Below are 17,082 nucleotides of genomic sequence, written 5' to 3' on the forward strand. Positions count from 1 at the left end.
ATGAGCGATCCTGATTATGAACCAAAAACTTGTTTTTGATCCCACAATAAAACCCTAATCTGGGTTGTGATTAGAAAGTGAACTTTAAGAGTTTATTGACTTTTTTCATTAACAAGACTAAAATGGTTCTAATCTAGTATTTAAATACCCTTTGCTTTTTTCCTCCAAATTCTAGGAAATTTCAGTGTTCCTTTCAGAAAGTAATTGTAGGCACAAAGCCCCACCTAGAACCCATGAATGGGTTAGGTAGCATGGGGTGGTTAGACACCAGACACGTGGGCAGCTGATATCCCCTAAACCCAATGACAAAATCTTTTTCATTTTCAACATCAGATGAATTATTTCTTCACAGATACAATCACATGATGTAATAATATTTTATCTCAAAATTCAACAATTGAGAATGAATTCTGTTGAATTTGGCAATGAAAGAGAGAACCCAGAATGGGGAATTCGAGACTTTTTGCGTGGAAGCAACTGAAAGAAACTGCAAGTCAAGAGGAGGAAAATAAGATATATCACAAGCTCTTCAGCTTCCCCTACCTACCACATTGGCTAAGATTGAATGATCGTAGAGTGGTAGCTGTAACAGCACGCCATGCAAAGAGAAGAAGAGATGGGCTTAAATATCAGCTGCACCCTCATTTTTCTCTGTGACAGTTCTCTCAACATCTCATTTCTTCTGCTTCTTCACCATCTCTGCAGTCCTCCCCCAAATCCTCAACCAGTAAGTGGCCCCTTTCTCTTGATTTTCTTTCTGGGAATTGTTGTTTTCATAGTTGTTTCTTGGTTTTTCTAGCACCCATGTCGTATATTTGGCAAATGAGATGGGTCCTTTCTTATCTTCTGATTGAGTCTAGGGTTTTGATTTCTTGTGGGATTTGCAGTGGGAACTGAAATGGTGATGGTGGATGAGATCCCTTTTCCTCCTCAGATCACAACGGCCAAGCCATTATGCCTTCTGGGTTATGGTAAGCCACTTCCCTATTTCCCTTAAATTGTTTAACAGTATCCAATAGTAGTGGATTTGGGATTGTTTGTGTCAATTATATCATCTTTGGCTGATTACCTAAAAGTTTAAACTTTTGAAGTGATTAGGGCATAGCTTAACATAGTATCAGAAGGAATGAGGAAATCAGAGAGGTAGAAGATAGCATATTGCTTTTAGAAAAAGATTTTTTTTTCCCCTCTGGGTTCTGTTAGGCATGGGGATTGTGAGTGAAAGCAAAGACAAAAAAAAAAAAAAAAAAAAAAAGGTAAAATATAAGTTTGTGCTTTATTTTCCATTCTTTACAACTTTCTTCACTCACTAAACGGAAAATGGGGAGTTATAAAATGTCTTCTTTGTTCTCCCTGACTGCCATAATGTTTTTCTTTTCCTAATTTTCCTTAGAAACAAAGAAAGAATTTTCTTTTCCATTGTTGACCCAAACAGGGCCCTAGTCTTTATTTAATCTTAACAAGATTATTAGGTTCCAACTGCACTGGAAGTTGATTCTCTTCCTCGTTGTGTTGGAATCAGCTTGCTTGAAACCTACCTTTTGTCGAAAACAGAGGAATCCCCGAACCGTGCAGTTTTGGCACTTTAGCCAGTGTGGGAAGCTTTTAAGATTGTTGGATGTGTCAATGTTGGAAAAACCATAAGTGGAGTCCTTAAATTATAATTACCACTCACATAATAACACTTGCTTGTTCAATTTTAGGCTGGAATAACTTATACCTAAACCCTTGTATGTAATCATACAATTTCCTTCTCACCACTGTGCTCTGTTTCACCACATCCCCTTCTTAATGATAAGATATCCCATTTTCCTGTTTTGGCTTTCCTCTACTTTCTGCAGGCAGTGATTTAATCAAACAACTCCACTTTATTGTCCTATTAAAAAAATCATGCTAAATAAGTGGATATTTCCAATTTGAAGCACTTCCAATTTCAAGGGTAAAAGAAGTTTTCAAAAGAGAACTGTTTGGCACATCCTTCTCTTCTGTTTCTGATTTCTGCACAAATTTTGTGATTTCTGTTCAGTTTTTACTGAATGAAGGTATTATACTAAACCCGACTGTCACAATGGTCTATTGCAGAAGAACATTTTTTTTTTACTTAGGAAATGAAATAGCTTCGGATTAAAATGAATAAAAGAATGTGTCACACTGTCACTAATGACTAATCTTGGTGATGTGCAACAGGAATTACTGACATTGAGATTCACTTTCTCCAGATCAAGTTCACAGCAATTGGAGTTTACTTGGAACCTGAAATTGTGGGCCATCTGCAACCATGGAAGGGTAAATCTGGAAAGGAGCTTGCAGAGAATGATGATTTCTTTGAGGCTCTTATTTCAGGTAAATTTATCTCTGTTCAAAGTTTATAATTTGTTGATCTCCAACTCACGGCCATGGTTAACAATCCCCACTTCATGAAATAAGAGAGTCGGATTCTTTCATCAATATATTTCTTCTGACTTGCCATTATATTTGCAATAGGCGACTTTCCCTAGAAATAAGTAACTGATGTGAATGCAAAATCTCGACCCTTTTGACTTATGCATGATAGAGGAACCCTTTTTTATGGTTAATGCAGCTCCTGGAGAGAAGTTTTTGAGAATTGTGGTGATCAAGGAGATCAAGGGTTCACAGTACGGGGTGCAGCTAGAGAGTGCAGTCAGGGACCGATTGGCAGCAGATGACAAATATGAAGAAGAGGAGGAGGAAGCTTTGGAGAAAGTTGTTGAGTTCTTCCAATCTAAATATTTCAAGAAAGATTCCATCATTACGTTCCATTTTCCTGCAACTTCATGCACTGCTGAGGTAATGATTAGGGAATAAGAACATTGGGTCATTGAAGTAATTAACACAGCTTTTCTTTCTCGCCCTATATTAGAACTCTGCATGAGGTAGTCTTTTACTTAAATATATATTATAACCGAGAGGTTATGATGTTGACTTCTCCATATCATGCTTTTATTCACAGTTCGAATACTAATACAAGAGTCCATAAAATTTTTTGGGAATTATTTATGAGCTCCTGTTACGAAAATTTGAGCTATCATTTGAAGAGATGAGATGAATTTTTGCCCACACTTGAAAGGACCTTGGCATGAAATTTTGCTGGTGTAATGTCACTCACAGTTTGCTCTCTTAGATAAATCTGAAGTTTTGTTTGATACCCATCCATTTGGCGGGGCCCCTTTGATGAAGTGAAACCTATTGAAGTTCTCTAATTTTCTTTTGTAAAATTTATTTTTGGTGTGACTGGGCAGATTGTATTTGCAACTGAAGGAAAAGAGGAGTCAAAGATCACCGTAGAGAATGCAAACGTTGTTGAGATGATCAAGAAATGGTACTTGGGTGGAACAAGGGGAGTGTCTCCTACAACCATCTCGGCCTTAGCCAACACCCTTGCAACAGAGTTGTCCAAATGAACAGAGATGCTGTCTACTTATGGGCTGTATGTTTCATCTTAGTTTGTTTGTGTGCTAGGACCTTTGGAAGTTTGTCCTTGTACGAGCTTTGGTTTCTATGCTTCTTAATAAATTAATATAGCATCTTTCTGAGTATTGCCCACCCCTTACTCAGAATTCATTCCTCATGATTCTTTCAAGTATTTCACAATTTCTTTTCTTTACCCCACACCCTCACAGAAAACCAAGAGCATAAGTAGATGGGGCAATTGTATGCTGGCTTCATGAATCAAGAGAAACAGGAATGTACCCTGCCATTTTAATTCATCAAAAACCATATCCTTGTTAGAAGCATATGATCTCAATTCCTCCTAAGATGTAAGGAATCATCTTTGCTCGATTTAAACATGAGTATAGATGTACCGCCACCATTTGTCCTAAACTCCACCAGTAAATCTAAGGTCCAAATTCTGAACTTGAACACCCCTCTCCACTTATCATTTTCAGTACTAACCAAAGGAAAAGCTCCTTGCCATTACAGTAGAAAAGTCTCCTATCCCACTGGCTATTTTCAGTAATAACATTTGTTTATTTCCTATCATTTCTCTTTGATCAGTCATTCTAACAATCATATGATACCTGCTTGCGTGCTTCATGGTATATCTTAATTTGTTTTTTCTGCAGAGTGTGATTGATTGTCTGCTATGAGGATTGGATTGGAAGTTTTGTCTGGTTCATCATATTTGTTTCAAGTATTTTGGAATTTCTTCTCCTTAATGGCTTTACTTTCTATGCTGCTCCATAAATAATAAGCCTTCTCTGTCTTGCCTACTTTGAACTCAGAACTCTTTATAATTGTTAAGTATTTCAGAATTTCTTCTCATTTCCCATCTTAAAAAACTAAGAGCACAGGAAGATGGGCATTTATGCAGAGTGTCCAATTGCTGAAAGTACTACCACTTCTGATCTATAAGAAACCATGTCCTCTGTTGGATTCAAGTCTAACTATGAGTATGGGTGTACCTCTCCACCTTTTGTCCTTAGCTTTACCAAGTAATCTAAGGGCAGAAATCTGTCTAGTTGCTAAAAATGTTGAAAGATTCTCATTGAACTATCTCTGAATGTGATCCTCCATTGACTCTGCTTCTTACAATTAGCTTTCTTACCATGATTGTGTGCATGTATCCATGGCAGATTTTGTACCATTGTGGGACTTGCATCCTTGTACAACGTAGGCCTAGTGTCACCATAACATTTTAGTGGGCATATTGTTAGAAGGATCAAAACATGACTTCCCTTCCCACCAGTCATCATCAACACTCACCAAAAAAGTAGAAAATTTCTTTGCCATAATCCGATTGATTTAGAAAAATCTCCTGGGTAGGTATCAATCAGTCAGGGACAAAGGGGGCGTGGTCCAATGATGAAGGATGCTTGTAAAAATAACCCTTTCAAATAGCAGTTAGGCATTGTGTCCATATTGTGAATGAATGTATGAACTTGATTGTGGGGCTAGTAGGCCTGGAAAAAGTAAAAGCAAAGAAGAAAAGAGGGAAACAAAAGAGTTTTGAGATTCCATTCTATGAGCATAAAATGATGGTTGGTTCCTTGTGTTCCATATGCTTCATCTCCACATGCCCCATCAAATCAAACATGAGAAAAAGTAGAATCCACTCATTAATCACCTTTGGTTAATAAACTAGTGGTGGTGAACTGTAGTTGTTTTCTATCTTTTTTCCTTCACTTTTTCTTAAGAGCGGGCTAGGCTAGGTTCCATGTTCACTGACATATAGACAAAAGGATCAACATTTTTTTAGTACTTGATGTGTAAAGTAGAATACATTGTCGTCTGGGTTTCTCTTCTAGGTCCAAAACCATGACTTTCAAGCCACTAAAGTGGCTTGTTCAAATGAAACCATGAGCTAGGAACCATGAAAACTAGAGGCATAGCTAGAGCAAGACTCCCTTTTCCTGTTCTTTTCAACTGCAGTTTTCCAGAAGTTGCCCTAGGCTGCATTGCTATTTAGGTATCGGTTGCAGGAATTGACCATCATATGCACTGCCCCAGGGACATCTTATAAGCAGACACAAATCTGCTCATTGCCCATATTAATGGATGCTTAAAATAATCCTGTGAATGAAATTTTTTTTGCCCCCTAAACCGATTTGCTAGTGATTAGCCATGGAATCAGATCCCTTGAACTGAACTTTTGAGGTGGTGATACAAGGAACCATACTGTTCAAAGAACTTGACAAAGGACTATGTGGGTGGCAGCTGCATGGGGTAATCACCCAGGCTGAGAATGTGTGGTTCTGAAATTGCATTATTCCTTTAGGATGTAGACTGTTCTGCTTTCTCGAGTTCATTTCCATCTTGGCCCCCTTCAAAAGCTTCATTCCATTTCGAGTATTTTTTATGATATTAGAAAGCAGGCAGTTTGATTTGGTGCTTATGCAAGAACCCCTTCTCAACTGTATTACTATAAGTAGTTTGGTTTTCGATTAGTTCCTGTTCCATTATCATCAAATCTGCAGAAAACAAACCTCTTAACCCAATAAGCGTATACAGATTTGCCTCAGAATCTTTCCATTTGGTATTGCAGTTCTCTATGCCTAATTACATAAACAAACTAAAATACCCGATTAAAATAAAAAATCAAGAACAAGTATTTGTTTGTAAGTATTGCACCAGGATCAAATCTCCCCATCAACACCTACAGAAACATCAGGCTGCCCTCCTGGTGCATTTCCAGGATGCCTAATTCCAGTATCCACATGCACATCCACTGCATCAGAAGCTGGTGGGTGTTCTAGCAGTGAGTGCCTGCAAGTTGGACAAGATGAGTGTGACACCAGCCATGTGTCTATGCACTTCATATGGAATCCATGGTGACATTTAGGGAGCACTCGAACTTTATCCCCTTGCTCGAATTCTCCTAGGCAAATAGGACAGTCAGTGGCAGGGATGTTTGTCCCTGAGCCATATACAGCCACTGGAATCTGACGTAGCGCACTCTTCTTGAGGCCTGTTGCAGCTAGACGTGCGGCAGTCTCATCTGCGGTCTCAAAAGCAAGCCTCCTGCTGCATCTTAGAGCGCAGCGAACAATTGAGTTGAGTCCAAGGGCACATATCAATGCACAGAGCAAGGCTGCTAGGATGATCACCATGTTGGTATCAAAATTCGCCTCATTTGTGTAGGAGCTTCGCATCCTGCTTCCAACGTTTGGAGATGCACCAGGGTCTGTGTCAAGAAGTAGACGATGAGGACGATTCTGAAGAGACACCATTGCTATACTGCTCTCCCAACTTCTCGACCTTGAAAACCAGTAAAAGGATTCAAACTACCTGCACCCTCTTGAAGACCTTTTGAACCTCCCTGATGATTTTATGCAAATAGGCTTGAAACCCCATTGCTCCACCTTGTTTTGACGGTGAATCGAACGACAAAGGAGATCGAAAGAAGGGAATTCATTTCAGTCATCATGGGGTCAGAAAATTTGTCTGCTGCCTCGTTATGTCTCACCTTGGTCTTGAATTTCCTCCCCAGGCTGGTATCTACAGACTAGGTTTCATGGGCTTTGATGCTTTAAGGAAGGCAAAAAAAAAAATTGAAGTGGCTTTCTTTTGCTTATTCCTGATCTGCTTTCAGCTAAGGAGGGAGACGGCTCTTTTGAGTTTAGGCAGTGTCTGGCAGGATTCCTACTAGATAAAGACATCCAAAAAGCATCCTCTTGGTCGCAAAGATAAGGAAGGAGAGGAATGAATAGTGTTTAAAGGGTAATAATTATCCTAATCTGCAACTATTCCACTTTCCCTCAGATCCCAGAAGTTCTTCCTCCTATCTAAGCCCAACTGAATCATGTTCCTCATCAGATCAGGACCAAACAAGGAAACAAAAGCAAACAACAACCATGCCAACTGAGAGAGCCAGAACTCAGCCTTACCAGACCAGTGAAACCTGCTGAGTTTTATAGCGCGATTTACCGGAAACTTCCTTCAATAGAGGGCTGATTTTTGTGATGCAAAGAGAGATGCGATGGCCATGGTGTTTGTCTGCATCTGTTGGGGGGTTTATGGAAGTGCTTGTAGTCTATGGACGTGGCAAAGGGCACTGGCATACAGATAGGAAGATACCAATTGATAGTAAGCCTAGTGTTTGGTCTCCTCTCTTTCCTTTATTATTGAAGGATTTGACACAAGGGGAGGTAACATTAGAATCAAGCAGATGAAAAGAGTGCCTTACAATTTGGATTATGGTACCTGATCCCACCTAATCACAATTAATTTTTCAAAAAAAAATGCTTATTCCCAGCACCAAATCCTTCCCCCACTCCTGCACTCATCCTTTTATTGCAAAAAGGTGAAGTCATTTGTTCTATCAGTTTAGGCCAATGTCCACCGTTCGATCCCTCGTAGTGAAAGGTAACATTTTGGACTGTTTTTTTTCAGGATCTTAGTTCAAACATCACTAAGAACCCAAAGCTGATTATTTTGGGAGGATGGAGGTCAAGAAACATGGCTTTCATGGTGAGAAATTATTGGCATACCTACATAGGATGGGGAGGCTGGCCTTGACATGGTCCTGCATCTAAACCCCACTAGTTCATTAGTGCCATGACCATTACCTAATCTCTCCCAATAACGTCCCCTTTCTCATCATCCTCATCTCATATCAACTTCCAATCACACAAATTTTGAATGCCCTCCCCTTCCCAATTTCTATTACTCTCACTTGGCTTGGCAAGCCTCAATCTTTGTCATTTTAGGTGAAGTGATTTGTTCAAAATCGATGTGGGATTTATCTAGATCTCATTCTAAACCATCTAGTGCCCACCTTATCCCCATAAGAGATAGACCACTTATTGATGTGTCTAGGTCTCATTAGGATAAGGAAGTTTGGGAAGGTGGTTGTTAATTGCTTGATGTCTTGTGGTCAAGCCTAGTTGGTGAAAATATGATTTAGAATACATGTTGTGTCCCCCTCAAAACATTTATTCCTCAATTATAACATATGTATTTTTTTTTTCTTAGAATAATCTACAACAAATACCCAAAAATATCTCAAATTTATTCTAAAAATAATAATTTTTCCTAAACCATTTTCTATGTAAAAATAATAATAATAATAATAATAATTAAACATGCTTTTAAAATTAGAATTTGATTTTATATTTTAAAGAATTGTTAGAAAAAAAAAATCAATTTTATAATTTAGAAAATAATTTGGGTATTTTTTTTTTAAAACATGTTATTTTTTATATCAAATTTTATATATTTTAAATTATTTTTTGTAATGTATTTTAAGCTACACTTGAAAATATAAAGAAATATTTGAAAATTTTTAGATTATAAATAAGTTGTATAGTAAGTAGGTGTTTGGTAAATTAACTTAATAATTTAAAGTGACTTAATAGTTCAATTTAAGTAATTATGTAAATTAGATTCATTTGATAAAATAATTTAAAGCAAAAAATAACTTTAAATTTTAACTTATTCTTAAGTTAACATATTTATTTTATATTTTTATCCTTATTTATCCTAATTACCTTTATGATCTCTATTGCTATTAGACAACTTCAATTGGTATTCAACCTCATTTACTGTAATTATAATTTATAAGGATAAATATGTCAATTTGATGGTATAAAATAAATTTTAACTTAATTTTATCAAACAATTTTAATACTTAAAATAAGAATTAAATAATAAATTTTATGTCGATAATTTAAATATAATTTGACTGAAAATCAATTTAAATTATTAAGTAATAAGTTTTATTTAACACCTCCTTAACTTTATGAGAATTAAATTAGGAAATTACTTTCCATTTTCGAACAGAATTTTTGTAAGAATTCTTTTTAAAAACGGTTTTCCTTTTTTTATGGATTTTAGATTTATTATTTATGAAAATACGAATATGCCCTTGACATAATAAAACCATTTGTTCTGCTAAGAAAGGGGTAAAGTCTTCCCTCTCAACGTGCCATTAATCATTGATGTTCCATGAGCACGACGGTCCCATGAGAGAACAGGAAGAAGCACTCTCGTAACGACGTCGTTTTGGAGTCAAACGCAGTGAGCTCTGCAGATGCAATCATGCAAGATCCATCAAACCCTAACCCTATCTCTCACTCCCATAATGCTCACCAGCCTCCCTCGACGTCGTTTCCAAACACGGCCACCTCCCTCCGGGGAGGTCACCACCGGCGGGCACACTCCGAGGTCAATTTCCGGATCCCGGAAGACCTACATCTCGTCTCCGATCCCTTCGACGTTCCCTCGGCGAGCTTTGAGGAAATGGGATCCGAGGACGATCTCTTCTGCACATACATTGACATCGACAAGTTCGGATCCAGGCCCGAAGGGGACGCCCGGATCGACAATGCCGGCGGTGGTTTGGCTGCGGAGAGCGGCGACGGAGAGAAGAGCTCTAGGCCTCGGCACCGGCACAGCAATTCGGTGGACGGCTCGTCAATGTCGAGAGGGGAGAGTCTGTTTGTGGACACTATAGAGGCCAAGAAGGCAATGGCTCCAGATAAGCTCGCTGAGCTTTGGACGCTCGATCCGAAGCGAGCCAAGAGGTTTGGATCACTCTACTCTCTCCATTTGTTTCATTTCGTGTCTTAATTATATTCTTTTTTGATTGAATTACTGGTGATGATGTTGTGATAGTTGATGTTTTTGTATGAATTCTGACTTTTTTTGGTTTGATGGAAAGCAAATGCTCATGATATTGGATTATAATGCCTAACATTATGATTATACTGCACATATGTTACGAGTAGTGCTACATAGATTGAGCATATTCCCTGGAAACAAACACATAGCACAGATGCCCCTGATTTTGCAAAAAAGAAATTACATAACATGCCTTTGAGCATGGCGGAGAAGCAAACATGGAAAGGAAAAGGGAGAAAGGAAATATTTTTTGTTTACAAACATAATTGAAAGTTACTTTTGCGTTAAAAGACGAAAAATAAAGAAAGCAAATTGCTTTAGTGGCGAAATGGATGAAGTAGGTATATACTTGCGTTGCAAATGTAATGGTAAGTGGTGTGGGGGTCCGTTGGCTTCTCGAAATGCTAAATGGTCTCTACAAAAGGAAATGTTGCTTCATAGTTTTAAGCAAACTCTAAAATGCACTTTGGTTGACTCTTGGTTGACGCCATGGTGTAATGGCTATTCTAAGTCAATTGGGTTTCTCTGTTAATGTCATCAGGTTTTAGAGGGGTCCGTACAGATGGTGTTGGTGTGGTGTGATGGTGTTGTTGTGGTGGTTGCAATTAGCTTATTGCAAAGCTTGCAATGTTATCCATTTTTTAAGCTTGTTTTGTTCCAAAGCACAAACGGGATTCTCTTGATAAATTCAATTCACTTGTATCCTAAAATGATATATGGCTTTGTGTTTTGTAAAGTTTTCTCCCCTAAATTAAATGTTCTGTACAGGATTCTGGCAAATCGGCAATCTGCTGCTCGCTCAAAAGAGAGGAAGGCTCGGTACATATTAGAGCTTGAAAGAAAAGTCCAGACCCTTCAAACAGAAGCAACCACTCTTTCTGCACAACTCACGCTTTTCCAGGTTTTTGTTTGAGCACTTTTCTAACTTGTTTTGTGCCTACTTAAATGTTTCACAGAAATGTGGTTTTTGTTACCTGTGTTACAGTGAAACCTGGCTGTGAATCTGTGATAGTTATGTGTTTTTTTTACCACTTTCTTGATGACAACTTCTATCTGTGTATGACATGCTTAAAAAATTCTATCTTATTCTGAATACTCGGCCAAGCTTCTTGATTGGGCAGGTTTCACATTAATTGCTGGAAAACATCATTTGTTCCCTCTCCTGTTTTCATTTTTGATACTGCATGTTCCTGCATTCTGGATAAAGCCATTGAAAATTGGTTTGTAGCTGTTTCTTCTTTTACCACAGCTGGTCCCCTCTTCCAACTTACAGCTGGTCCCAGTGGGATTAATAATTCAATGAGGATTAAAGTCCTGAATTTATTGGCCCCTATTTGAGTGTATTGTCAACTATAGACCAATCATAGACTAGGCTTTGTTTCAATAGGTATTAGGTTGGGTGACAATTACCTTTTACTTTTCTCACTTGGCAAGATTTTTGAAGACTGGGCACTAATTATAGTGGATGGACTTTGGGAACAAGATTTCATGGTGTAACAATTAGGCTTTGGGTCATTTAGGAAATGGGCAGGAGGAGATATTAAAGAAACTGGTAAAGATGGTGTCACAGCATATTGAGGTTCCCATAAATCCAAAAGGAATATAAAAAAAATGAAGAATAAAATAAAGGATTTGAATATGATAGAGAACTGAACTGTTGAGCCCAAAAGACATACATCGTTTTGAAACCAGTCTTGGTCAGATTAAGGTCCCAAGGAATGACTGAGAAACCACAATTTTTCGATGCCTGAAAACCATCGATGGAAATTTTGGGAAATATTGGAGATATTTTCCGCCGAAATTTCGGTTATCAGTGGAGCTTACACCATGCCGAACAACTGCGTCCATATCCGGTCAACACATATGCTTCAAATATAGAAACTAGTTTTGCCTCCAAACAAAAGCAAAGTACTAATCCTTTCACAAAAGACAAGGAAAAAAGCTGGAGGAGAAAAAGAAGCTCAGTGTACAGTAGTATAATTTCTGTATTTTACAGAAACATCAATTGTTGAGAAAAGAGATAATTTCAATGGAAATATCTAATTTGCTGATTTTTTTTAACTTTGACCAATATTTCAGTCTTTTTCACCAATATTTTGGGATTGTCCGTGATATTTCGGGTTTCTCCCAGTAAATCCGGATTTTTTGGTTGGCCAATGGGTGGGTCAAACTCCCAAAAATTTTCTAAACACTGCTGGGACTCAAACCCCTAACCCTAAGTTTAACAAAAACAACCTCGGCCACTTGGTTGTCATGTCCTTTAAGTATATAGTTGCTACTATAATATATATACTAAATTTATTCTAGAACTAAATACACATTCTAATACATTTCTACAAAATAAAAAATATTATAATAATAAATTAACTTTTATAATCTTATATTCAAGGATTTCACTGATTAAATATAAAAATCGTTATCATAGTTTTTTTAATGAGTCTTTCTTTATTTTTTTTATATTAATTAAATACAAGATAAATATAAATTTGAAAATAAAAAATAAATAAAATTATAAATATTTTTAAAAATCATACAACCATTTCTCGTGTATATTTGAATACATTCAAATTAGATAGATATCTATAAAATGTATTTTAAGTTCTATATATTATTATCGAATATCACAAAAATTATACATATATTATTTTTTTTTCAACAAAACTTCAATGCATGTATTATTGTTTCTTTTATCATGTTTTTAGTTTTTCCTAATATTTTTATGAGTTTTCATTAATTTTTATCTCATTGATATTTTTGTCAAAATTTCCGTCAATATTGTCTGATATATCCGTGAAATCTAACTACCAATAAATCCATAAAAACCAACATTTTCATCCTTGCTGAAAATAAAATCATCATATTCAACAAAACTGTAACACTAGGTGGCCAAAATTATTACATTGGCTATACTTTTTACATGTTTGAACTTGGAAGTAATAATCATAATGATAAATTAGGATGATGACTCTTCAACCATGTACCACTTGCGTATACCAAAGCTTTTTTTATTTAATGCTTCCATTTTTAAGTTGAAATAAGAAGTATAAAGAAAATTTAAGTTTCAAATCTTTACAAACCTATCAAAAAAAAAAAAAAAATTCAAATCTTCACTTACTATATTAGGATGTCAACTTGATCAAGAAAGGGAAAAAACAAAATCAAAGGAATACATACATATCTCTTGTCAAAAAGGATAGAAAAGAAAGTAAAAATGGTCTCATGTCTTCAAAAATCCTTTCCTGTTATGCTTTACCCATGGGAATGTTTCCATTCAAACTGTAAGTCATCTGCCATCATATCTTTTCTTACCTAGTTAATTGCACATTCTTTTTGGCATTCCTCCCATCCTTATAGAACCTTGAAGGTAAATCAAGTCAATCCTCTTTATTGGAGCATCAATTGGTTTCACTACACATGATCATCTTGGCCAACTTTATCTCATGATGTTCTCATTGCACCTATTCTAGGTTGAAATTTTCTTAGTACAAGCACAAGATTTTATGGAGCACTACTAAAGGTGCCAATTGGATTTTCTTATTAGGTTTGCCAAATGTTAGATTGTGTGATATACATTGTAGGTTCAAATTCTAAACACTTAAACTTTTAGGAAAATTGGTAGTTCAACATAGTATCAAAGGGATTTATTGTGGGGAGAAAGGGCCTTAGAGAAGAAAATACATTTACTCAAGTGGTCTACTGTTTGTAAAGCAAAGTCGAAAGGAGGGCTAGGTGTTCGTTCTCTTTTTTTGTTTAACAAGGCCCTTCTTTGTAAGTGGTGTTGGTGTTTTGCTAGTAAAAGAGATTTGTTGTCGAAAAAAATCATAGAAGGAAAGTTTGGGGAAGAGGAAGGGGAATGGAGGTCAATTGTGGTGAGAGATTCCTATAGGGTTGGGTTTTGGAAAGAGATTGGAAAGTAGTGGGAGCTTTTTAATTCAATGATTTCTTTTGCGGTGGGCAATGGGAGTACAGTGAAGTTCTAGAAAGATAGGTGGTATAGTGAGGAGTCCATATGTGAGACTTTCTCGTCCTTATTGCCTTATTTGATTCTAAAAAGCCATGGGTGGCGATATTTGGGAACATTGAGAAGGAAATTGGAACTTCTGTTTTGTTAGGAACTTGAATGATTGGGAGTTGGGTGTCATGGAGTGTTTTCTTTCTAAACTCCAAAGACAATCAATAAAGCGGAAGTAGGAGGATAGAATAGTTTGGAAGAGAGGTAACAAAGGGGTTTTCTTTCTCCAGCTTTATTCTTTGCTAGAGACTGATGGAACCATTCCTTTCCCTTTAAAGATAGTTTAGAACCCATGGATTCCTTCAAAGGTCAGTTTCTTCTCTTGGGAGGCTTGTTGGGGAAAGGTTCTGAATTTAGATCAACTTAAAAAAAAAAGTTGGATTTTGGCCAACAAGTATGCATTGTGCAAAGAGGAATCAGAGTTCATTGACCCCTTCTTTATTGTGACAAGACGAGATTATTATGGTAGCTGGTGTTATCCTTTTTTGGTGTTCGATGGGTTATTTCTGAGTCAATTAAGGAGACCCTCATAGGGTGACATGGTTCTTTTATAGAGAGAAGTCATATTAGGGCTTGGAGAGCTGCTCCTTGCATTTTCTAGACAATCTGGAAAGAAAGAAATATGAGATACTTTGATTATGAGAAATTGTCCAATCAAAGGCTAAAAAATATATTCCAAAACAATTTCTCTATATGGGCTAGGGTATATATAGGTGGAGGTTATACACATATGGTTGATTTCACAGATTGGTTGGGTCATGGTTGAGGAAAGGAGTATTTTTTGTTATCTCTTTTCTATTTTTTGCTTGGTGCTCTTTATATATGACTTGTGTACTCTTGTGCGCTTTTTGCGTTTTATTAATACAATCTCTTACTCATAAAAAAGCCTCATTTGATGGGAGGTCATATGTTTGAACCTCACTACTGTATATTAATATCCTCAATTTATTAAGTAAATTCAAAAGAGGTTGATTGTGGTTGTTTGTGTATGGGTCTGTGTCTCTCCACATGTGGGTATGGAGTTGCACATGAGGGAGTGTGTTAGAGTGCATGATATACATTGTGGGTCCAAATTCTAAAACTTAAGCTTTTCGGAAAATTGTTTGTTCAACACCAAATATATACATGGGATGAAGGCCCCTAGTCTTTCAGAAAAATTACTACTCTTGCCATTGTGTCCCTTAGCAAACCCATTTTGAAAGCTATTCTCAAAATCCTCATTTTTCCTAATTTATAATCCCCTTTTAGGAAGGTTATTTGGATGTGTTAGTGAAGAGTTGGTAACTAATTAAATAGAGGACTTAATAATCAATCCTTCATTTCTTATGCATTTGATCTGGTGTTTATATCCTCAGCAAGTAAGGAAATCGATAAAAAAATAAAAAATAAAATAAAATAAAAAAGTTGTAATAAATAACTTGATTGCCCTTATTTTGGATTTGTTATCTTTTTCTTTGTATATATTTTGCTTCCAGTTTTTTCTATTGATAAGCTACCTAAAGGCCTATAGCCTTATTTTGTTTTCTTATAGAGAGACACAACTGGCCTGACTACTGAAAACACAGAGCTTAAGCTTAGGTTACAAGCTATGGAACAACAAGCTCAACTACGTGATGGTATGTTCAATGATTTATGGCTTTTGAAATTATTGCCACTCTTGTTTAATAGAATCTTTGTGTCATGTGTATATTTGGAAATGTTTGGTGGAGGTGTGTCAAGTTCATTTCCGCCTTTTATACAAGTCACTAATGTGTTATCTACTAAGTGAAGTGCCATGGATTGGCCGACTATAACCCATATGTATTTCCTTCCATATCATAGTTTTAGGTTACTTTTGAAACCTGGCTTTTTGTTTTCCAGCTCTACTGATATACTGGGGAAATTGCTAACCTTATACATTCTTGTATTTTTGTTCTCAAAATACAGCTCTGAATGAAGCACTAAAGAAGGAAGTAGAGAGGCTTAAGATTGCTACTGGAGAAATAATGACCTCCTCAGATGCATACAATTTGGGAATGCACCATGTTCCATATACTCAATCTTCTTTCTTCTCACACCAGTCACAACCAGGACCAAGTGAGTCCCAAAATATACAAATGCCACAGTTCCATCCATTCCCATCTAACATGTTGACCCACCACCAGCCTCTGCTTGGAGCAGCCCACTCAAATGCCCTCTCAGATATGTTGCAGCAGGATCCTCTTGGACGATTGCAGGGGCTTGATATCAGTAGCAGGGGCCCTAGTCTTGTGAAGTCTGAAGGCCCATCCATTTCTGCCAGTGAAAGCAGCAGCACATTTTAATCTAAACTTTGCTGATCTAGTCATGGCAACCTTATTTGTTGGATTGTTCATAGACTGACATCTTATCAACAATGAAAGGTACTATTCTTTTCAATTTAATTCTTTTAATTGGATTGGGATACTGGGTCTTCAGTAGCTTTCATCAGGTTTTGTTGTAATATTCATGAGTTTTCTTTGTTCAATTTGGAATTCTTTTCCTGTATGGGGGTCATATGGGGATATTTGTTCTTGAAGAGGTGGATGCATCTTTTCATGCCAAGCACCCCATTTGTATCTTGTCCATCTGTCAATGTTCAAACTTGATTTCTTGTCAAGAAAAGCACTCATTTTCTTCAATTATTCAAATGCATGAACTGAGGTTGTACTGGGTTCATCTCTTTTTCATTGCTTGTCCATCATTCCATGGTTTGCATTGTTGCAGTAGTTAGACTTTGAAAAACCGTTCATGAACCCAGGTCTTGGATAAGGCTACAACATATCTCTCTCTTTCTTATCATTGGAATCTATTTACTGTTTTTAGCATCAAGCATGTGTATTTGTTTGCCATGGAAGCCAGCAAACCTCTATTTTTAGTAGTAAATAACATTTGGATAGCATTTAATTTTCTCTAAAAGTTAGAATGAGCAGCTTTCGTGTCACATGCAGTATTTGTTTTCCATTTATATTTAGCACAGGAATATGAACTAT

At 36.7% G+C, this 17,082-nt stretch overlaps 3 protein-coding genes across 3 annotated transcripts; 2 read left to right on the top strand and 1 right to left on the bottom strand.

Moving 5' to 3' along the window:
- Positions 1 to 3,589, top strand: LOC100255217 (chalcone isomerase-like protein 2). The gene is made up of 5 exons (XM_002280122.5): positions 1 to 727; positions 888 to 971; positions 2,188 to 2,343; positions 2,582 to 2,808; positions 3,261 to 3,589. Coding segments are annotated over exons 1-5 (630 nt in total). The 5' UTR covers positions 1 to 726; the 3' UTR covers positions 3,423 to 3,589.
- A 2,342-nt stretch (positions 3,590 to 5,931) lies between these two features.
- On the bottom strand, positions 5,932 to 8,081 carry LOC100243283 (RING-H2 finger protein ATL74). The gene has a single exon (XM_059741608.1). The coding sequence runs from the start codon at positions 6,687 to 6,689 to the stop codon at positions 6,096 to 6,098; it is 594 nt and encodes a 197-aa protein (XP_059597591.1). The 5' UTR covers positions 6,690 to 8,081; the 3' UTR covers positions 5,932 to 6,095.
- A 342-nt stretch (positions 8,082 to 8,423) lies between these two features.
- On the top strand, positions 8,424 to 16,779 carry LOC100250056 (transcription factor RF2b). Its single transcript, XM_002280144.5, has 4 exons — positions 8,424 to 9,983; positions 10,849 to 10,981; positions 15,624 to 15,708; positions 16,019 to 16,779. Exons 1-4 carry the CDS (start codon positions 9,499 to 9,501, stop codon positions 16,393 to 16,395), a joined length of 1,080 nt encoding a protein of 359 aa, XP_002280180.1. The 5' UTR covers positions 8,424 to 9,498; the 3' UTR covers positions 16,396 to 16,779.
- The last annotated feature ends 303 nt before the right edge of the window (positions 16,780 to 17,082 follow it).

The sequence above is a fragment of the Vitis vinifera genome, chromosome 13 (genome assembly GCF_030704535.1).
Source record: "Vitis vinifera cultivar Pinot Noir 40024 chromosome 13, ASM3070453v1".
Taxonomy (NCBI): domain Eukaryota; kingdom Viridiplantae; phylum Streptophyta; class Magnoliopsida; order Vitales; family Vitaceae; genus Vitis; species Vitis vinifera.

Coding starts and splice junctions, on each gene's coding strand:
- LOC100255217 (XM_002280122.5), top strand. Junction 972..2,187: donor ATTATGCCTTCTGGGTTATG/GTAAGCCACTTC, acceptor GATGTGCAACAG/GAATTACTGACATTGAGATT. Junction 2,344..2,581: donor CTTTGAGGCTCTTATTTCAG/GTAAATTTATCT, acceptor TGGTTAATGCAG/CTCCTGGAGAGAAGTTTTTG.
- LOC100243283 (XM_059741608.1), bottom strand. CDS start 6,689: ATGGTGTCTCTTCAGAATCGTCCTCATCGTCTACTTCTTGACACAGAC.
- LOC100250056 (XM_002280144.5), top strand. CDS start 9,499: ATGCAAGATCCATCAAACCCTAACCCTATCTCTCACTCCCATAATGCT. Junction 9,984..10,848: donor GATCCGAAGCGAGCCAAGAG/GTTTGGATCACT, acceptor TGTTCTGTACAG/GATTCTGGCAAATCGGCAAT. Junction 10,982..15,623: donor CACAACTCACGCTTTTCCAG/GTTTTTGTTTGA, acceptor GTTTTCTTATAG/AGAGACACAACTGGCCTGAC.